This window comes from Scomber scombrus, chromosome 17 (genome assembly GCF_963691925.1).
Source record: "Scomber scombrus chromosome 17, fScoSco1.1, whole genome shotgun sequence".
Taxonomy (NCBI): domain Eukaryota; kingdom Metazoa; phylum Chordata; class Actinopteri; order Scombriformes; family Scombridae; genus Scomber; species Scomber scombrus.
The window spans coordinates 13,325,728-13,349,224 of record NC_084986.1 but is presented as its reverse complement, the minus strand read 5'-3'; the positions used below and the strand labels follow the sequence as shown (position 1 = coordinate 13,349,224).

Here is a 23,497-nt window from a genome sequence, read left to right as displayed (position 1 = left end):
TAAAACATCATTAAATTTGTAATGTAGTGTATGAGTTTTTAAAAAAAACTTTTCTCAAAATCTTCGCTTAGAAATGGGAGATTTGAGATTGGTCTAAAATTGCTGGATGTTAAAATATCTAAGTTCCTTTTCTTCTTCTTCAAAAAAAATAAAAAATTATTCAAGCAGTTTTAAATGAGTAGAGAAGACACCAAGCTGTAGGGAATGATTTACTATGGAGAGGGTTTCTTCGGATACCGAATTAAAAATAGTTTTAAAAATGGAGGTAGGAATTGGGTCAAGGGAACATGTGGACAGCTTCAGTTCTGTTACTATTTTCCAGAGAGTTTCAGCATCAACCAGGTCAAAATGTCCCAACCTCACATCACTCTGTACAGAGGGGATACAGTAGGTAAAAGTGCAATGCAGTGTGCTTATTCTTCTGGCAGATACCATATCCAATGTTGATTATTTAAAGTAAGCGGAGTCGGGAAAAAAATCTTTTGCCATATTTGTTGATTATCAATATCAAGTCAGTAAATCTGTCTGGCTTAAAAGTTCCCTTAAACTCAAAATTGCCATAGATTCAGAACCTGAAAAATAACTGCGGTGTGTGTTTGCAGCAAACAATATATATATATATACATATACATATACACACACACACACAGTATGTACTGTGTGTATATACTGTACATGAATGTTAACTCTTGTCATTATAAGTCATATGTTAGAGGAATGTGTGTGGTCAAGGTGAACATATCTTCTACAGAGTAAATTATTTTCACCTGCTTGAGTCTCTTATTGTCATTTTGTACTTTCCGTGTGTTGTCTTTGTGTCTTATGTTATTTTTCCTCCATTTTTTCTTTTTTATGTACCTCACAAAAGGTATTTTGTGTTGGAATTTATGTAAGTAAAGCACTGCCACACCCAGATACACAGACCTTTTTACCTTGTTTATTCACAATCTATCCTTTCTTTACATTTAAAACCATCATGGCTGTTTAAGTGTTACATTCTTTGCAGTCACTCATCCATATCTAACAGCAAAAACATTCATATATGTTTAGCTAAATAAACCCACCGTCCTGTGCATTTCTGGGGCTGTCTGTTGTTAAAGTGAGAACTGTAACTTTTAAAACAAGAAATACTGTAACACATTCTTCCTCTAAAATTAAAGCTGAATTCATAATAAATAAAATGCATTCAATACACTTAGGCATTTTTCTTTTACAATCTTACTTTTTCTGGTATGACAGCTAGCAGCTAATGTTAGCAGAATTCAATGATGACCCTTCTCTAAATGCTACGTCATGTTTTAGCATTTACCATTATCTTGTAGTTATATTATGCAATTGTATTATGATTCAGTAGGAACAATTTTGTGTGTGTGATGGAGAAATGTTCCTTACCAACTCAAGTTTCTTATTTTCATATTGTAAAATTGTGCTGGGATAAGTGGGCTATATACTGTATATATCAATTCTATTGACCAGTCCTAGAATCAGGTATTGAAGGCATTTAAGAAATGAAAAGTACAAAAGAAATTACAGATTAAAGGTTACACTTGGGGCAGTCAATAAACCATGTTTGGTGAGCTGAATCTTACCTGATGTATGTTGCTGCACTGCCCATTGAGCCACAACTTTCTGTCAACTCAGCATATTGGACCTTCACACTATGATTTTGTTAACTACATAGGATCACACTGAGTTATAATTCAGCTCTGTCAGTTCGGTACAGAAAGATAGAATTCAGCATGCACACACACACACACAGGTCTGTGAAAGGTACAGGGCTTTTCAGAGGAGAATGACGGTAGCAGCAATAAGCTGGAGATGGAGAGGAGTTGAATCTGCAGAAGTTAACATTCACGGCCACATCGATGGGCTTCAGATGTGTCAGACGAAGGCCTCCTGAATGAGTCACAGTCCACAGTCTGAGGAGAGCTGATAAGACATGACAGAAGACCTGCTTTTCAATGAGTGACAGATGGAGTTGGAAGACAACACATGACACACACACACACACACATATACAAAAACCTGGCCGTACACACACAAATGCACACACAGACACATACATCAGATAAACAAGTAGTGTCTGACAAATCAAGAGAGTTTTGGAGAAAGTATTATTGTAAAAATATGGGAAGATACTATCCGAAACAGTTTATAACTCAGAAATGCTTTTTAAAACTTGTTTTACTCTAAATGTTTCAGTACAAGAATAATGTAAAAATGCTCAGCTTTAAATAACACAAAAGTCTAGAGAAACACAGTAAAACAAAAACTAATCTGATGACAAAACTTCAAATTCAAAGTTATTGACGGTAAAATATTTTTACCACATTTTGAGATGAACATTGTTTCATGAAAATGAACACAGCACAACAGATGTAGCTGTTACGTATCACAATGGGAGGGCCGGCTGTATTTGGAGAAGCATGGAGGGAGACTTTTGGAACTGGTGTTATACGGAAACACTTTGCCAATTCAATCCTTCATACTGGCATAACGAATGTTTCGTGACCAAACTATTCCAATTTCCTCCCCTGTTGAATTGCAAGATGTCTTGGGACAGCTTGATACCATATGTGACTGCCTGGACATGGACCAGGGTCTTTAGGCCAGTACTGTTTAGACATTACTGAACATCTCAACAAAAACTATACAGTTCCAACAAGACAACTTTAAGGAATAATTCTCAGATTGCTTATGCACTATCCAAATCAAAAGCTAAACCCTTGCCTTTATAACTTACAACATTCACCATCTTTAAGCATGACTCTCTTCTTGCTTAGACAAACAGCTGTTGCTCTGACATGATGGCAACCATCATTCATGGCACATGGCTGAGACAGCCTAACTGATGGCTAGGAGGATTTTTGTCATTTACGGTTATTTATACTGTAATTTGGGCCAATGTTCACTTGTTTATATGAAAATCAAAATGATGAGTGCTGACAATGAGGAGAAATAAAACAGAAATATATTTTAGGATATTACTGTAAGAGCAAGATAAAAGTTTATTAACATAACACAACATAGCCTGGGGGAAAAGTTAAATAAAATAAATGAGTATAGGAAAGCATAGCATAACACAACATGGTAACGTTACATACTATAGCATAATAATCAAAAGAGAATTAATAGCCGTAAACTCAGAAGGTATTTCACCATGTGTACCCAATATATAAACCATTGCCTAGGTTTCTGAAGCTATAAGAAGACAGGACGTCCTTTTTCCCAATGGACATGGATTCACCAAAACATATCATAACATGACAGACATTACATAGCATAGCATAGCATAGCATAGCATAGCATAGCATAGCACAGCATGTCATAACATACACAGCACAGCATAATATAGCATAGCATAACATTGTATAACATGAAAAAACATAAAATATAGTATTGCATAACGTGACGTAGAATATCATAGCATAGTATAACATGACTTTCCATAACATGACAGCATAGCATAACTTAATTTCACATACCATGCTTTTGAACAACCATCTTACAAAAAGGTCTTCCTGAAAAAGATGAAAAAACAAAATTGTCAACCACAATACTGTGGTTAAATAATAATTTAGTTTTTTAATATAATTTTCATTCATGAATGCCACTAGAACTGTGCCAGTATACAGTTTTGTACTATGATTGCTTATTATACAGTTTAACCAAGCAAAAACCCTGAGCCTCATGTCTCCCCTTTCCCACTAAGATAAAGACTATGTTCAGTTCAAGAAATAACACCCCAGAGGAAAGTCTGCACCGTGATTATAGATATGATGATGATGCTGATGGCTACCATCTGTAGCACATAAACACCTACAATCACAACAAAAGGCATCCTGGACGGTGTAATTGCCTTTATAATTGCGTTTATACATTGTTTTTCGACACAAGTGGCACCTGATTCTTATGCGCATACCCCAAAACAACAACAATTAAATGTTTGACTAGCTTTACCCTGCTGTGTTAATATAAGGATGAATAACTATGATAAAATCTCAGTCATGAATAAAAAAAATAATATAATTTCGATATATATCCACAAGATATATAAGCAAAAAAACAAATATCAACAACATTCATCAACGGCATATTCCAGTTATAGACACATGTGGTGCAAATAATTGTCACCCAGTATTTGCATATGTGTTTTCATGTACCATGACACAGAGACAGAGGAAGTCATTGTTGTGTAATTGTGGATGCAGCTGCAACCTTCAGAGATACATGGTTTGGCTTTTCTGCTGCCCGTTCTGTTTTGACTCTCCTAATATATCACAAAATTGTTTTTACAATTGTTTTTACAATGAAAACATGGTAACTAAGCAAGCTAATTTGATTTAAGGTGCCACATATTCACTCCCACAAATGATATTCAGTTTCCTATTAGGAGAAGCTTTTTGTGGTGGATCTTCTCTACGCTTTTCACTCCGTCACAAAATAGTCAGAATGGGAATGCAGAAAACACTGCTTCTACAGAAAAAAAATACATTACAGAGAATTTTATGGGTTGTGACTGAGGATACACCACCTCATTGCTCCACCAGGGAGCCACAGTTTCACCACTCACCTTTGACCACAGGCTTACCAAACATCAGTCACCCCACCATGTATACCTTACAACAGGCCATTGACTCAGACTTGTGCTGTCCACCACTAATAACAATGCTTAGTTTCTACCTGACACTGCTCTGTAGCCGACCCAGCTCTCTGACCTCCCCTGGAAAGGCACAAACAGAAAGATTATTTTCCCTGCAGGAATCAATAGAGTATTACAAAAAAAAAAAAAAAAAAAAAAGCGCTTACAATGTGTTTTCTACTACCTTGGTTTTTATACACACGACAAAAGAAAGACGCCTTTTAATAATTTGGTGATTTAGAGGATAGAACGCCACAAACATATAAAGTGATACACAGTATGCAGTTGATATAGGCATTTAAAATGTTGATATGACAGGTTGCCTTTTTACTGTGTGCTGACATCGGCATTTACAAATAACACACAAAAAACAGCAGACAATCAGACACCAGCAGCTCTACACACACACACATGCATAGTGCTGCTATGAATTGGCACACCTTCGGTCTCAAAGGTTTATAACTTGATGTTGTACAGTTTTTTCTAAAAAGACACACCTTTTATGTTGCACGTATATAACCAAAACTTTCTCAGTCTCACACTCCATGAAACTATAGTCCACACAACTGAAAGTGAATGCATGCACGGGCACAACAGTGCAGCACACACTATGGAGCTGTATGAAATGTGTGTTTGGATATGTAGGCTACGGAAGACAGGAAGTGAGATTGCTTTCAAAACATGTCTGGTGAAATGCATGTGTGTATTTGTTCATGTTTGCATGTGTTTCAACCAAGTGAGACACCTAGACAGACACATTGATGTTGGAATACATGTGTGCATATATTTGCGGACAGTTGAATAAGTGTGTGTATGTGTGTCATTCTGTTTTATCTGCACGGTATAGTGCTGCAGAGTATATGATTTAGTTAGTAATTAGGGAATAGAGACGTATCCAATTATTGGGGTTGTGAAATATCACCCTGTCTCAGTAGTTATTCCAGTACCGTCTGCACCCTGTCTTATTATTACACCAGCTGCATATATGATTAGGTGTGTGTGTGTGTGTGTGTGTGTGTGTGTGTGTGTGTGTGTGTGTGTGTGTGTGTGTGTGTGTGTGTGTGTGTGTGTGTGTGTGTGTGTGTGTGTAAAAAAGAAAGAGAGGGAAGGAAAGAGAGAACAAGAGAGAGAGAGAGTACAGTATGTGTGTGTCCACAAAAGGCGGTGTCTACAAAAGAAACTAATTTCTGCTCATTGTAGATTATAGGTGGCAGAACCACATGCCTGCAGGAGCTGCAGCCAATTGCTGACAGTCCCATGACACTGTGTGTGTGTGTGTGGGGGGGGGGGGGGGGGGGGGGGGGGGTCTGAAAAAGAAATCCATCTTTATACAACTTATTTATCTCTATCACCATCTAACTTTATATGTATGTGTATATTGTTACACACAAAAAGGTATAGTCTGTATACAGAACTTCAGATACATGAAGTATATATAATATATACACACACATATATATAATATATATATGTGTGTGTGTGTGTGCGGGAAAGAGTGTAAATCTGCACAATCACCTCTCACCTAATGAAAAGCCACCCTCCGTTCTGCCTGTCACCGGTGGAAACAAATACCAGGGACTGTTTTATGTCAGCAACTGGAGAGCTGCTATCTCCAACCATCTGGGATAGAAAAAGAGAGATACTCTGAGGAGCTCTCCGAATGCTGCCAGAATGCCTCCAATGTGGAGGGAGACAGAGAAAACATTCATTCCATATAGAGGGGGTCTAATATAAATGGCTCGATGGCTATCTGCTCTGGGCAGTGGTGATGAAAAGAGACATGCCTGCAGATTGTAGATGACATAAGTGTACTCGCATTTATCTTGCATGCACAATATGAAGTGTAGAATATATTATGCATGCAAAAGTGAATCAACTTTCTTCTGTGACACAACATCAAATCAGAAATAAATATTATACACTTTGTGTTAATCTCCCTGTGGAGTCATTTGTTTTGTTTTGTTTTGTTTTGTTCCTACCTTGCACACAAACTTACACCTCCAGTCACTCCCTTCAGTCTCTAGGACACACACACACACACACACACACACACACACACACACACACACACACACACACACACACACACACACACACACACACACACACGGGACAACAAGTGAAGCATGTGGAAGTAATTTACAATTCACACATGAACTGGGGGACAGAACACATACTAATGTATTCAGGAAGGTGGGGATACATGTGTCATGTCCTGCAGCAACAGTGCGCATTTAGACTGTAGTTCTGGAGCAGTGGAAATGCTTATAGCACATCAGAGCAATAAAATCTGAAAATTCTCTCCTATGCTCATCTTGAGATATGCAGGCGGTTAACATTGGTGATTGTTGCCTTGAACTTGCATACTTGGACTCCGCTGATCATGTAGAGAATTCCACAGCTCTCTGACAACAAAAACCATGCCACAGTAACAGCTGCCTATCGCCGCCAGCCGCCCTACACACATCCGATTGGATCCTCTGATTAACTGGCATTTTCCTCTGAGGTTCCCATTGGCTCGGCGGTAATAGACCCGTGACTGCCGACCACTAAAACCCACTGAAGGCGGAGCGCACCGGCCGAGGCGGAGCTCTCCTTGGTACTTAAATCGAGCTGGTGCTGGAAGAAGTGAAGTACTAGCACGCACGACAGCCGGAGCTCCCGGTGCGCGGTGCGAAGAGTTGAGAGACAAGTGTGAGAAGAAAGAACAAAGTAGAAACAGAAAGAAGGAGAGCAGTGGACCGTGCCGCCCGCTGTTCTAATGGACCATAAGGATATTTAACCATTTGCCCTGGAAGCGCACAGGTATCCTCTTTTTCTCCCGTTCTTTTTATATTTTGCGCCGTACGTAAAGACACAAGACTGGCCTTTATTTACTGTGGTCCATTCACTCTCTCTTAGCTACTGCTACAAACCTCAGACACATTTTCCCTCTTTTCTCATTCCTTGTTTTTTTCTATACGAGAAACACAGGCTATTTTTACATTCCACTGGAATTAATGATTGACCAATGGGTGTGAAGGGAGCAAGGAGCAGTGGATCATTGATTGTGTTAGTGTACTCTTTCGGCTCAATAACAAGAGAGAGCTTTTGCCCCTTTATATAGGTGACTGCCGAGAACTGTTGAGTGCTTTCTTCGCCTACTCTCTTATCTATTGACAAAAAGCGTGTGTGCATAATGTGTTTTGTCTTGTGAAAGGTGAATGTGCTTAACGGCGTTTTTTATGCCACTGACATCTCTTTCTATCTCTGTCCATCTTTCCTCCTTCCCTCTAACTAAGACACCGCAGTCCATGCCTCTGCCTTGCCAGGTCATTGATGGGAAATCAACTGGATCGGATCACCCACCTCAACTACAGCGAGCTGCCCACGGGGGATCCGTCCGGGCTGGAGAAGGACGAGCTTCGGGTCGGCGTCGCCTACTTCTTCTCTGACGAAGAGGAGGAGGTGGACGACCGCACTCCGTCCGACTGCGGCTTCACCAAGGACCACAGCCCGGCCGAGGAGGGACCCTTCTCGGTCAGCGAGGTGGAGTACTCAGCGTTCTGCGCACAGGAATGCATCTTCTCCAAGCTCCGGGAGAACGAGGACTTAAATGTGTACTCGGCCAAAACTTTGCTGACTACGTGCAAACCGGGGGACCTGCTGGAGCTGGTGGGCACCGCGCAAGCCCCCCACTGGGCCATTTACGAGCAGGACGACCAGGTCATTCATCTGCACAAGGGCGAGATCCGCAAGGACAGCCTGCTTGAGATCAGCAACGGTCGCCACGGGAGGATAGTCAACAATCGGTACCGGTACCGGCCGCTACCACCTGACCTGGTGATGCAGAACGCAGTAGGACACCTGGGTCTGAGCAGCGAGGAGATATGCTGGACCAACTCGGAAAGTTTCGCAGCCTGGTGCCGCTTTGGGAAACGGGAGTTCAAAGCCGGGGGAGAGGCGCACTCAGCGGAGCAGCAGTATTTCCTCAAAGTGCATCTGTCCGGCAGCGGGGTGCACACTCTGGTCTTTCGCAGCCTAGAGGACATGATTCGGGAGAGGAGGCGAGTGGACGCCAGTGGAATTCTCAAAGAGCTGTCTTTGGTTAACGGGGGCAAGGAGTGATCAGGGATTCCGTTTGATATCCTCTCCCCCATCCCTCTCTCCCTCTCTCTCTCTGCCCCCCCCCCCCCCCCCCTGCCTCCTCTTGCCAACGCGCACGGACGCACATTTTTGCTCACAGACGCGCACACACAAACGTACTCGCACACACGCACACAAGCACACAGACGCAAACATGCAAGGACCTGTTGGTTTTGGACTGTCTGCAGGTCACGGATGGACCCCGGGCTGCGTCTGGACCACGGATGCACAGTGGAATTTCCATCAAATTGCAGAATGTTGAAAACTAAGAGATAGCGGCCATAAAAACAGACAACGCCCCTTCAGATAGAATTCTTGTTGAGTGGGATACACGATTTCGACTAAACCCATTGCCCTGAACAGCGAAATCACCTTTAATACCCCCACATTGCACACAGGCTCGGTTTGGTTTTCTGTTTAATTTCTCGGGATAATGGATTTGGCCCCTTCTCTGCATAGGGCGCCTGCTGCGGCAGACCAGACGGTGAGAGGGAGAGATTGGGGGGGGGGGGGGGGGGGATGAAGATAGGATCTGGGATGGCTCTCGAAAAGTCTCCCTTCTATTTTTTTACTGTTAGCTTTAAGACCGGGACTGACATAACACAGATCCAAGCCACTAATTCATAGACCTCTGACAGTCCCAGATGGTTACGCAGTTGCCTAAACAAAGCATTTGGCTTGTTCAAGCTCCCCTTTGCCATATCAAGAGTATTGTCATTTCACAATGCTGTCATCCTGCTCCACAGCACTGGATGTATGTGTAAATGGTGTTCATATATTGATTTCAATTTGAGTCCCTTATTTTTGTATTTAAGTTTAGTGGATTTAACCCTGATCTCTTTTTTGGTTCAAATAAATGGAGGTTGAAATATGAAAATAATCGCTTGGTCTAGCAGGTGTTGTTTGAGTTTTGCTCACAAATAAAAGCTTATGTGGTCAAACACAACACCTTACACACAAAGCATGATCTCTCACTCACTCTCACTCTTACTCACATGCACACACAGGGATGTATGAATTATTGATGTTCCAGTGCCTCCTGACCTGCCTCAAGCCAAATAGGCTCCATATATCTCCACAGTATTTGGAGGCAGTAAAATGGTCATCTGCATCAAACCCATAACGGCTTTATGAGAAATCCATATGTATCTGGGAGCTACAGTATATAGGCAGCTGTATAGAGTCAATGGGAACATACAGTACTTGGCCAAAGGCTATATTTCCTCATGTGGCTTTTATCCTGCTAGAATTTAGACATTCACAGTCATGTTGATTTCCTGATTGTACATATTTCCTACCTCACAAGAACAGCAGTCGGCATTACTTAAATTATGTTGGCATCTTAGGGCAGATTGCACATCTGCATCGCTAATGAGATGTCCTCTATATAATGTCTATCTCGGGGAAAAACATTGTTTTGTTGTGACAGTAGTAGTAGTCTGCAGTGGCTTTATGTCTGGATTGATGTTATTACTCCTCTTCTATGAGAATTAGTGTCTTCCTTGCGGTCCTTTGTAGTATCACTGAAAGTGGGAACAATCAGTCGAAAGACGTCCGACTACCTTCGCTTGTCTCCTCTTCATAGCTTGATGGAGTCTGAAAGGACCAAAGATTAAGCTTATGAAAAGGTTCTGCCATTATGTGTGTTTTTGTACAGACTGTCAGCCTGCTACAGCTGTGATTCATTGTTGAATGTATAGATATGTGAATGACAGTGTGCATACTAGTGGATCTGAAAGGGTTCTATAAATTTGATATTACAACAATAGAGCTCATCTGGTTGAAGCCCAACCTCCAGATGCAAAGACTTCAGGCTCATGTGTCTCAGTGTTGACATAAATAACAGCGCCTCAGGTGATTTGGATTGATCCAACCAGAAGGGAGCGGTAGACAAAGAGTTTGTGGATGTGTGCGTGCATGCGTGCACATGTGTGTCTGTGTGTGTGTGTGTGTGTGTGTGAGAGAGAGTGCACATGTGCGTGAGCGAGAGAGCATGAAGAGCAAGCAGGGATTTACCGTGTGTGTCTCTGGTGGTGCTGATTCTCTGTGATGCTCAGCTTTATGTAGGCTGCACTGACAAGTTAAATTAGACACAGGTCTTCTGTCCATTGTGTGTTTTTTAGTGTGCAGATGTTGCAATCTCACCCCTTAGACATGTTTTCATGTCAAAATACAGACTAATAAGGCTTCTCCTTGTAATCTTGTAAATGTGCCTTGAGAAGATTTTCTCCTCTGCTATTGACCCAAATCCTTTATTCTATTGGCTTTGCTCTGAATATATTGACACATTTCTTCTCTTGTTTCCTCCTTTTCCTCTTATTCTATCATCTAACCTTCTATTGGCCTGTATTTTTCTGCTCTTGCTCTACATTACTTTATTTTCATGAACTCTGTTGCTCCAAAGCTAAAAAACTGTTTTTAAAATTAATTCCAGCATAGCAAAAACCACACCGACATCATTTTCATGTCCAATACCCACTCCTTTTTAAAAAAATGGAAATTATGTTTTTAGATGTGTTCAAATTGATGTTTTGGTCATATTTTGAAAAACATTTCAATAATCCAATCATGTCATTCTTGTTAACAAACCTCTATTCTGGATGGATTAGACAAACATCCTCTGCTGTTGTTTTATCTCTGCGTTTTCTTCTGTTTTTCCCGCTGACTCCTGTTCTGTCTGTTTAGTACATTTTTAACAGGCTCCATGTTAAATTGAGTTTGCCCCAGGTGGGCGAGTGTGTGTTTGCGTCAGATGTCCCCTGTGAGTTTGAAAAATCAGGGTACTGGGGCAGCTGGTGTTAAGAGTTTGTATGGGTGTTTGTGGTCTGTGACTAATTGGCCTCAGAAAAACGATTTACTACTGTGTTTGTGTGTGAGAGAAAAAGGCAGCTCCAGGCAGATAATGCACAACACATTGTTAGCTTGAGGAGAAGCTTCTGCCATCTGACATGACATTGTATGTGTGTGTATGTGTGTGTTTGTGTGTGTATGCATGCCTATATGCCATATGTGTGTGTGTGTGGGTGAAAGTGTGAGACCTAACTACCAAAGCTGTGAGTGTCAGGTTGTTTGTGCGAGCACAGAAGACTCAGTATATAAATATATATTTTACCCATATGCTATGTGCATGTATATTCATGAGGGTCTGCATCTTTGTATCCATCAGCGACCGTGTGAAAGTAAACACTGTTACTAGGGAAACTCCAGCCACTGTCGTACTGTATATCCACCAAGGTCTTTTGTCTGCATGCATGTGTGCGTGACTGCATGTGTGCAAACCCTCCAAAGCTCAAAGCTAGTTGTTAGCCTTAATAGCTACTCATGTAAGACAAACATATGACAGCAAAATCCCTCTCTTTTTCTCTCTCTCACACACACACACACACCAACATTAACTCACCAGCTTTTGTGTTTTTGTGCAGTCTTGTGGATGTATTCAATTCACATAGGGGTTTGTTTCCCATGTGTGTGAGTGCATCTGGACAAAAGCTCCCTACTAGCCCGCTGCCAGCTACATCAGTGGTCTCAGAGGAGATGTTCTGGGGAGGAGGGAACAAGAAAGAATATCCTGTCTGCACAATGCCTTTAAGAGGATCTCCCTCTAATCTAGACACTGGCCTGGTCTCTCAGTGGACTTGACTGTCTTGCTTTCCTCTTGTGCCGCACTTTAGGATGGGCGGTGTATTCAACAATGACTATACAGCTGGTGATGTAAACGTGACAGTGGTAAATGGGCTTACATGCTGTTAAACCATTGATTACAGTGTTTCCCTCTAGAAATCTGTTCTTAAAATGTGTGCATACATCACATGCAGTATATGTTTCAATGGGCACCTACATACTGAGATTTAAAACTGATTACATGCTACAGCACATTTGTAATTTGAATTACAAATAGAATTTCATATCAATGCCCTCAAAGCATCAGTTTTGTGAAAGACTGATTAAATCTGCAATAGATTGGTATAAACAAGGGGAGTCAGTTAAATTAACTCCATATTGCTGGCATATGGATAGTGAATACACTGTGAAGTAAATTCCCAAAAATGTGCTATTTACTTTGTTTATGTAGCATTTGCTAAAAACTGCAGTGCCCAGCTGTTTCAGAAATTTGTTTGCTTTATTTTAAAATTAAAGTATGTATATGAGACATATTTTTCTAAGATTTACGACTTTACTAAGAACCAGTGGAGTTAAACTTAGACTAAGCTCATTGTTGGATTTTCATGTAATTTGTTGACAATAACAAAAATATACAATATCAGCAGCTGTATTCTTTAATGACAGAAGCATACTACAAAAAAAGCTAAGAACGAATTAAAATTGTAGCACACTATCAGTCACTTCTATTGCCAATTTAAGATGAAGTTAAGTTTCAGCATATGAAGGTATACCATGCCAATAATAGAAATAACAGCATGTCTGAGATACACAAAACGTCTGAAACTACTGCAAAATCGGCTCCACATCAAGATAAACTTCAGTTCTATTGAAGGACAGAAAAAGGATTTGGTCCACTGAGTGTGTATGTGTAGGTTAAAGTGGTATGGGGGGTCTCAGGTTTTCTAACACTTCACAAAGGAAGGGAATGTACGCACTGTTGGTACATATGGTAATAGTTAAGTGTTTGTACCGCTCTATTCAACATGCTTCCAATACTAAACAATTGTTAAAGTATTCCTATTGGAAGCAACTTGGATGCAACACTACTCGTTAGCTCCACCCAGCTTGAAGCACAACGGTTGGACTAACTGACATGCAAATAAAAACCCCTGTTCAAACAAGATCCTTTGTCTGCACCTGGCCACTGTGGATTAAGTGATGAACTCTGTCAAAGTGTGTTTGTTCAGTTCAAATTCAGTATCCAGCATGACACGTGTTTTAGAGTTTATGTGTATTTTGCACTGCAGTTATGTTTCTTGTACCTATAGCAAGGTAATATTTTAGCCATAATCTTACTCAACCAAGCTGTTTTCATCAAGTGTGGATTTACTTCATATATTTCTCAATTTTTTGGTTGGGGAACTATATTGAATGATCTTAAGGGGACATTGCCTTCAAACCACAGCTTCATGAAGTCAGTATTATCATTTTCAAGCTCTTTTAATAGCAGTGTTTTTTCAGTAAATTCTTTAAGGGAAGTAGCAAAAACCTCACATTTAGGTGATAAAACACACCAGCAGTATTTTCCTACAGCCCATAAATTTTAAGGACAGGTGTTCCAACATTTGAGTGTGCTCTGCTGAGTTTAGGGCCTGACTTGCCTCAGGATATGTGCTCTGCCACAGCTGCGCTGCTCTGTCCTCAGAGCCTCTCCACCTCTGTCAGGAGACAGTGACTCCTAAATGTCAGTAGAATATAGTCAACAACTACATTTTGTATAAGTGCACCTTTCATTCATTTGCTTTAAAGACATTACCTTTATGTTTACTCTCAACAGCAAAAATGATGTTATTTGATTGCTTTCAGAGGGAAAGAAAGAATCAGCTATCGTGGGGTTTAGATATTTTGAGGATGACATTTGTGAGGTGAAATCGAATTTGAAGAGAATAAAATGAAGAAATTGACTGCAGAAATTATTTCCCATTCACAAACATTTTGTAAATGTCTTAACAAATGTTCTTTGAGGTCTTGCCTAAACAGTATTTTACAGAGCAGCAACCAAAGTATGAAGTATATTATGGCCTTTTCTACATAATTAATGTGCAAACAGCTTTCCAAAATACATTTGTACATAATAATGAGCAATTTGGTGACGATAAAACATTTATGCAAACTGAGTTTTCATGAAAACATTCTTAACAAGAGAGTGCAGTATAAATTCATTTTATTAAAGATCACAAGACACTTTAGCAAATCTGCCACGAGGCTTGATTGCGGGTTAAAGGACAAATATTGTACCCATCAGTCCACTCTGCTGCCCTCACTGTTTTATGCATGTGGCCCCATCCTCCTCTTCCTCACTTCTTAACGAGTGAGAAGAGAAATTGTCCCCGGGCTATGGCCCAGTGCAATTACAGTTTGATTAATGGGAAAGACCTAACATAGCCCCATCTTTCCGTCTCTGTGGTTTTAACCCTTCTTAAAAAGTCACGGGAAAAGGTTACTGTAAATGTCATTATGAGCATTTCACAACCTCCTGGCTGCCCTGCTCTGAATAAACCGCCGCTAAATTTCATTTTCTTAACATTTTGTCATGTTATCCTCTGAAGTGTTTCCCCAGTAAAGGTTTATATTTTACATTTCATAACATTACTCTTTGCATCTGAAATTTCCCATCTTTTACTATTGCACACTGTTGAATAATGTCCTTAGCGATTTTATTTTCAAAGAAAGAGTTAGAACAAAGATCCTTGATTTTTTCCCCTTCTCTTTAGGGTTTAATACTGCAGAAGTTCATGCAAGGACGTTGATAATCTCTCTCATTCTCTCTCTGAATAAGAATTTAGAAGTGGTGCAAAAAACAAGCCTGTGGTCATTTGACAGCCAGTGTGTGTCCTGTTAAGGCTATTTAAGAGGTGAGAGAATAAGCATAGAGCTCATCCAGGCATGTGTTTGCATATTTACGACCATTGCTTATTCCCTGCTCAATACAGCAATGTTTGTGTGGGGGGGCTGGACAATAAAAATAAGATCTCAATAATTTCAAGTCCTTTGACAACATACTGCAAAGGTCAATATTTATTCACTGTCTCCATAATGGCTTTACAAAAGGACTTTTGTAATCAGCACAATAATTTATAAAGCTAGATGCAAAATTACTTTTTTACTAAGTAACAAGGCAGAGTAGTTCAAAATCTGGTGCAGATTAAATGGATGTATTCATCTGCAAAGTACTGTAATAAATCATGAACACTGAAATAATCAAAGGAAGCTGACAACTTACCGAACACAGAGTGCAACTTGTAAACCTGGTGCTTTCTTCCTCAACATAAACTTGCAGGACTTTTTGCATGTTCCTTCATTCAAAAATACAACAAAACACACTAACATTAATGACCGCTTAATGACAAGACAAAAATCAAATGTAAAGTCAAGTTGAGAAAAATTCTGTGTAAAAAAAGGTCATCAGGTGGGCCTGCTGATCTTGAGGCTCTGTCTGAAAAAAGGACCCGTGTCATAGTTTTGAGACATACTTTTTTTTCAGTTTTGTACTTACATTTAGCATAGTACATGATTGGTGTGTTTAATTTAATAACCATAACAGCTCACCTGTATTTGTATACAGTCTATGCTTGAATAGAAAAGCTAAACACAACAGAGAGAGAGAGAGAGAGAGAGAGAGAGAGAGAGAGAGAGAGAGAGAGAGAGAGAGAGAGAGGAATAGGGCAGTGGTTCTCAAAGTGGGGTCCTTGAAGTTTGAGTAGTAGTGGAGGGGTTCATAGCAGTCTAGCAGCTCATTTTAACATCCTAGTATCCCAGCATCCCACCCTTCCAACCTGCCCCTGGGTGGAAGGGTGGTCCAGGACTTATCTGTCATAACTTTACCATAGTAAATACATTTTTTACATAATGAAATAAACCAGGATAACCAACATGTGCTCGCCTGTTCATTAGGTCAAAATAGATTTTTCTGTTAACTCACTCGTGATCATGATTGCACTGAATGCGTTTGTTTGCATGCAGACTTAATCTGTCATCTAAACATGGCAGTAAAGGAGATTAGATACATATGCATGCAAAATTATTTTAAATCATGGCAATATTGATTATTACTTCTTACAGATGAAGAGTTTCATAGCTAGCTTGTCAATAACGGCACTAACACTCATCTATTAGTGTTGATGTAGTTTAACAGTGCCTAATGAAATCTTCTGTGTAGGGCAACCACCACAGACAGACAGACAGACACACACACACACACACACACACACACACACACACACACACACACACACACACACACACACACACACACACACACACACACACACACACACACACACACACACACACACACACACACACACACACACACACAAACCAATTTCATTATTTAAATGCAGCATGCACCATTTAAATGTAGCATGGAGCATCTGTGTTTGGGCGTCTGGGCTCTGACCTCATCGCTCCCCACATGGGAACATTGATCTCACACAGCAGGGAGCAGCCGCTGTGGGGGTTTCCTGCTTTGATTGGTTCATGGGATACAAGAACGCCCACTTCTCATCTTCTCTACTTCTCCTTCTTCCACTGAAATAACTTTTCTGCAGATCGATTTTTTAAAAATGTAACAATTATTGTAATCTTAAAAATGATTATTTTTTCATACTCATTTGGGTTTGTTTTTTTTTATCTAGAAATTGGGTGTTGTCTAAGAAAAATTTAATCCAAGAACTGATGTTGATCTAACTGTACAACTATGTCTAAGAAAAATCAAATCCAAGAACTGATGTTGATCTGACTGTACAACTATGTTTAATCTATACATTAGACAGAAGTTCATTTAATATTTTCAGGTTAATTAGAAAACTTGATTGGTTGGGAACATACAATACTCACACACTCAAACACACACTGCAGCAACTCTCCCAGCTGGTCTGGAAGCACCTGGGAATCTCCTGGGAGGAACTTGAACAAGTTGTTCAACAAAAGTTATCTGGGCTGCTCTGCTTTTCCTTTTCCTTTCCTCCCTTTCTTGAATTGGATCTGGATAAGCAGCTCGAAAATGGATCGACAGATCTTATTATGTGATCATATGTTACGAGGAATATCAGTTATTCACTGAACAATGATATTGTCATAGCATTAGCATAAAGACTAGATGAAATTAAAGTCTCAGTTGCCCAATTTGTTCTTGTTTCCACAAGGTAAAAGTTGCAAGAGGTCTAGGAAAGTATGATGTAAGCAATTAAAATATATAAAGGACATATAAATATTGTAAATCTCTGCCATTAATACAACTTAAATGTCACACTGTCACACAGGCCTGGAAACATTTTTAAACTGTTCCTTGTCCTCTCTTTCTGTCATACTTGGACATAAACCTCTCTACACTACTTCAAAATGACACTTAGTGTCAAACATGGAAATGTCTTATTACTTGTGTTACCAAGCTTCACTTCTTTACTCAAAGGGGGCCTTGTGTTTTTCCAAGTACTCCACACATATTTTCTTTTTCACATGTCCAAACCATTTGTTCTTCGCCATATCAGACAGCACGTCCTCCTGAAGATGAAAATGAGTGGGTGTAGTCACAGGACAACAGGCAACAGACATTAAATGGCAGCACTCAAAAGACATCAAACTACTGGATAGAGCAATATCCTTTTTGTTTCAGCATGTTGTTGATTCACTAACAACCACAGGGTTTTGTCCACGTGTCTTTTTCATTACATGAATAGGCACTGCAGTGCCTGAGAAAGATTTAGCCACTGCAAATTGCCCCATATGTCTGTCAGTACGTACCGATGGCAGATGATGAAGAGATGGGACGTCTAGTTTGTTGTCAGAATGTTTCCTCTGAATGTGAACTTTTAGGTTTTATAGTTTAATACTACATTGCATTACAGCAGGTTGTCTTTCTGGGAACTTCCCAAAACCCTTGAAATATTATGCTTGTGTGAAGGCATCCAGCTGGCTGGAATAGAGGCACATGTACTGTAAACAGGATACAAACAGTGGAAGTGAGATAAATATTTAAATGGTATCAAAATTACGTTACTATAATAATGTAATATAATAATGTGGGCAGAATAGGATGACGATGATAATAATACTCAAATTGGTTCTGCTTTTATCTTAAGTAGGCATATAAATTAGGGAGAGAGCTGTTTTTTCTACGCTTTTCAGTGGTAGGCAAGACCTTAATTCAAAGACTCAAATAAATAAATGAAAAAACTTAGAACTTCCCAGAATTATTCAATGCACTGTGGGAGGTAGGTTTTATATAATCTATTGTGTGCAGCACATCTGAACATCCATGGTCTGTAATGGTATGAAAAATAAATATATCATGTATCGGACTGACTTCTCTTTTATGCAGGACACCAAATTACCAATGAGGCCTAGACCAATTAAAAGAAAAAAAATTTAAAAATTCAAAAGGCAGGGCATTGCTGTTCTATGTAAACCAATGATCTACGTGGGTGTTCCTGTCCCACTGCTCTGTCATCAGAACCATCTCTCAGAGAGTGTGGACCAATGACACTAATTTCCCACCTGGGGAGAGCTAAAATCATAGCCTTCATGTGGTTGCTGACGTGGAGGTGGAGGGATTTTCAAAATGCTATATGAACGGCGGAAGTAGAGGAAACTCCTAGCACCTAACACATAAGTGCATGACTGTGGCAGCAGGCATGCAGAAAAGTGTGAGCAGAGCACTTGAATACACAGTCATGAATCATGATTATAATGGTGTAATGAATATATGTTACAGTGAGGGGAGTAAGGCATGTGAGTGAACTAGCTCGCAGGCTTCATTTCCTGGGGAGTTGATGAGTGCTACTTTGGGGGAGTGTCAGTATGTAGGTGTTGGGATGTTAAATTTCATGACGTAGATAAGTCCTCTATGTCAGCATTGGCCTTGTAAGGTTCAGGGCTAATTTAAAATAGTAGATGGCGGGTTGAGCCATTTTCAACCCACAAAATGCTGATTTTCACAAATTTGGTGTCAATGTCAAAAGTAATACTAACATTAATGTCTTTCATAATAGTATAGTCATATAATTTAGCTTACAGCTCATAAAACATATTTAAATATGCAATTTCCCTTTAAAGAGGTTACTATTTTTGACAACAATTGTTCCCTCACCCATATTCCTACTGATGACACAAAAAAACACTGATGCTTTCAGTGATGTGTCTTATAAAACACTCACAAATTGCTGCCTCCTCTGGTATTTTTCTCATCTTCTGATTCCTCCACATTTATTCTGTCTATCACTTCTTGTCTACTCCTGTACTCTTCAGTCTCTCACTCTCACCTCAGTGACCCATGTAGGATTTTCTATTCTCGCCCACCATCACACCAGATCTGGATCAGAAAAAAAAGGAAGAAAAATAGGAAAACAGGCTCTGCTTTTACTTTGGCTCCCCCGCCTCTCAAGTCTGTCTGCACTCCTCCAAATAGTATCATGTGTTTTTAATGTGTTAATGTGTTTTAATATACATTTCTCTGATACATTTGGAGCATCACCAACTTGGAAAAAACACAATTTTTGGCCGACGTTGCAGGAAAACACAGAGACAGACATGCTATTATACTAGAAAAATTTAAATATACAACATTAACACAGAGAATGTGAAAAAAAGTCAACACAGCAAAAAACTCAATTTTTGATTTGCCAATTTTTATATTACCAGAATGTCTGAAAAAAAACATTCACTTGTTTTGTTTATGAGCAAACATATGCAGCACCACATGAGAAAAACATGAGGGATGATGAGACACCAGCCGAGATCACCTGTCCAGGTTAAATCTGAGGTCGGGAGCTATTTTGGATTTTTACATACAAACAGAAGCTCGATGAATAAAGCTATGTGTAAACACTGTCAATATAACTTGTCTTGTGATTATACAGCACTTTAAAGCACTGCAGGCAGATCCAGCTTGACAGTTCAACACTGAGGAAGACAAAATAAGGGAACCAGATATTTTACCTGCCAAAGCAATACACACATAAGCCTGGGAGGTGTCTTCAGACGTATTCATAGCTGGGATCATGAAAAATACCGACAGTAACAACTGTTCTGCAAAATGTAGTATTGCAAAATAACCAGAAATCACAATTCAATAGCAACTAGGGAACACTACTATCAAAACTGCAGTATTAAATTAGAGGGCTATTCTTTTAGCCGTGAGTATGTTAGCATGATCCTCTCTTAATGATCATGTTAAGATGCTGATGTTTTATTTTCACCCTCTCAGTTTAGTTTGTTAGTGTGCTAACATTTGCTATTGAGCACTAACATTTGCAGTATTTGGTCATAAACCAAAGTATTGGAAAAAATTCAACTTCTTACCTGAGTCAGAATTATTCACCCTCTAGGAACCATGAATGTCTGTACAAAATGTCATGGAAATCTATCCATTGGCTGTTGAGATGGCTGGCAGACATCAGGAGTCAGAGCGCTACATATTGCATTTTTAAAAAAATCCCATAATACAGTTCTATCATTAGACCCTCCATACCCGATATCCCTGTTTGTAATGTCGGCTTTCTGTTAAAAATTTGAGGTTGGCACACTCAGAGTTGACAAGGCTCCTCCAGAGTCAAAGACTACATCAAAACAACTACTACAGACTAAAACTGTTTTTGCAGAGTAGTGCTCCTCATGATTCATAAATTGACTTTGACATGTAAAATCAAGGGAGTGCCCCTTTAAAAGATCCACAGCAAATATTGAATCAGCTCTCTTACAGTCAGTATAATATTGCAATGATATTCCTGCTTATTTCCATCCACACATAAAAAATAACCCATACTGAGGAATTAGAGAAAAAACTCACCTTTCCTTTCACACAAGGCTTTAATTCATCCACACGGGTAATGGATTTTGCAATTGGTATTATTTTCATTGTAAAGAAAGCAATACACTGCTGGTTTAATTACTGTCCTCTCCTCTTGGCAAGCTCTCCAATTCACCATACAGCAACCAGTGGTCCAATAACAACAGTGCACAGGATCATGAGTATTCATGTGTGTGTGTGTGTGTGTGTGTGTGTGTGTGCGTGTGTGTGTGTGCGTGTCTGTGTGTGTGTGTGTGTGTGTGTGTGTGTGTGTGTGTGTAAGTGTAAGTGATGCAAATGTGTTGACGCGTGAGATCATCCATAAATGAGTGTATGTGCAAGACAGAGGAAAAAGCATTATCTGACGGTAATGGAACATGAAACCGAGCAGAAAATTGCAAAAAGAAATGACTCCTAGGAAGGGTGTCAGCTCTTCATGTGTGGCCTAATAAAAGCATGCAGAGAAGCTATTGCCCTCTATAATCACACCTTTATACTGATACACTTAAAAGGGGGGGGGGGGGGGGGGGTGGCATGGTGAAACTTTCATGCAACTTTAGTTGATTGAAACTTTGGTGAAGTTGCAATTGAGTTGCATGGTATAAAGACATCTGCGATGCTTGACTGAAACTCAACTGCAACGGTTGGAAAAATCAACTTTGTAAAACTAGTTTCATTCAACAGCCAATCAAAATGCTGATAATGTATCAGGTGATGACTTCAAACTACTGTTGATGCAGTATCATTTCAACCAATTTCAGCTGATTTTTAAGGGACTTTTCAACTCGACAATGTGGCATATCACCAAAATGAACAAAGTAATAAAACATGTTTAATGCTAAAGTTTTTATTTTGTCAAACAGCTGATCCTTGTCAACAAATAGCTAATTAATATGTACACTCACCATTAACTGGACAGGGTTGTGAATTACACAATTACAGTTATGATAGATCACCCTCAGTGTAATCTGTCAAAATGACGAACAGCCTTCAGATTTTTCTGTCATTGTTAAAAAAAGATTAAGCCCATGACATATACATACATATACATACATACAGTATATTCTGTTAACACGACCTCTGGCTAAACCACTGAACTCCATGGCTTCAAGGAAAACTCATATATTCAAACATACAGCCTATTTCACAGCAAAAACAACTGCACATTATCTTTTAAGTTTAAAATAACTGCTAGATTAACTTGTGATCTCTGTTATTGCAATCATAACCACAAGTCCAGGTCATTGTACCTCTGAAGTTAAACATTTTTCAAAAATCAGAGGTTATAATCTGCATCTGATGACCAACTTCTTAAATTTATTACAGAAACCATAATATGCAATTGTGATGAAGTCAGTCTAGTAAGTGCCCCACTTAATTTAGGGATATTATAATTTTGAAGGTTTCAGTGGCAAATGTTATTAGATGAAGGGACTTCTGCCAAACCTTTGAGTTTAGTGATTAATTGGATTAAATCAATCACTAAACTGAAACATTGATTTTTGAATCTGGTATCATCATTCAATTATCTTATTATTTCAACAAATAATACTACGATGTGATTCATGACGTGTATGTAGTTGAATTTAACAGCCAAGTATATTGAAATGATTTGAATGGTGTTTATATTAATATATATTTTGTGTATATCATTTTAAGTTTTCGTATACTTTAAAGTTTAGTCTTTATTCACTCAGGGTAATAGAAAATAACATTTAATAAAAATACATTAGAAACCTTTTTTTAAATAATGTACTTCAGAACACCACTACAGCCTCTAATAAACAAGTTGAATGATCACATTTCTGAAAATGTCAAAAAACTAAAACATTAATTTGATTTAATTTAATTTAAGCAGCCTGTTAATTTAGTGGATTCGGAGAGATGGTTTATTTTTGTACAGCTGATGTACAAATGTATTACAGTAATTCTTGGTCTTGTTTTTGTCATATGACCTCAGTCTTCAAAATAAATTAAAAGTATGATCACTCTTTGTTGTTGACATTTTCATTCACTTTACTTTAGCACTTCAGTCCTTATATAGTTTAATACAATGTGTGGAATATTAAACCATGAATATTATTTTCAACTTTTCAACAACTCTGCTTTGGTTTGCATAATCCTTAATGCAACGTCACTACGTGTGAGTACTTTCTGCATTCAGGTGAAAGATGTTTTTATTAATAATGTCAGGTATGAAGTGACCACATAATCCTGGCAATTTTGCCCTTATTCCTGAATATTCTTCTTCGAGAATTTCTTGTAGAAGGCTTACTCGA

The 23,497-nt window shown here is 39.1% G+C and overlaps 1 protein-coding gene across 1 annotated transcript; it reads left to right on the top strand.

Moving 5' to 3' along the window:
- Positions 1-7,294: 7,294 nt before the first annotated feature.
- lratd1 (LRAT domain containing 1) lies at positions 7,295-9,205 on the top strand. Its single transcript, XM_062437566.1, has 2 exons — positions 7,295-7,447; positions 7,924-9,205. The coding sequence occupies exon 2, from the start codon at positions 7,961-7,963 to the stop codon at positions 8,747-8,749; it is 789 nt and encodes a 262-aa protein (XP_062293550.1). The 5' UTR covers positions 7,295-7,447; positions 7,924-7,960; the 3' UTR covers positions 8,750-9,205.
- The last annotated feature ends 14,292 nt before the right edge of the window (positions 9,206-23,497 follow it).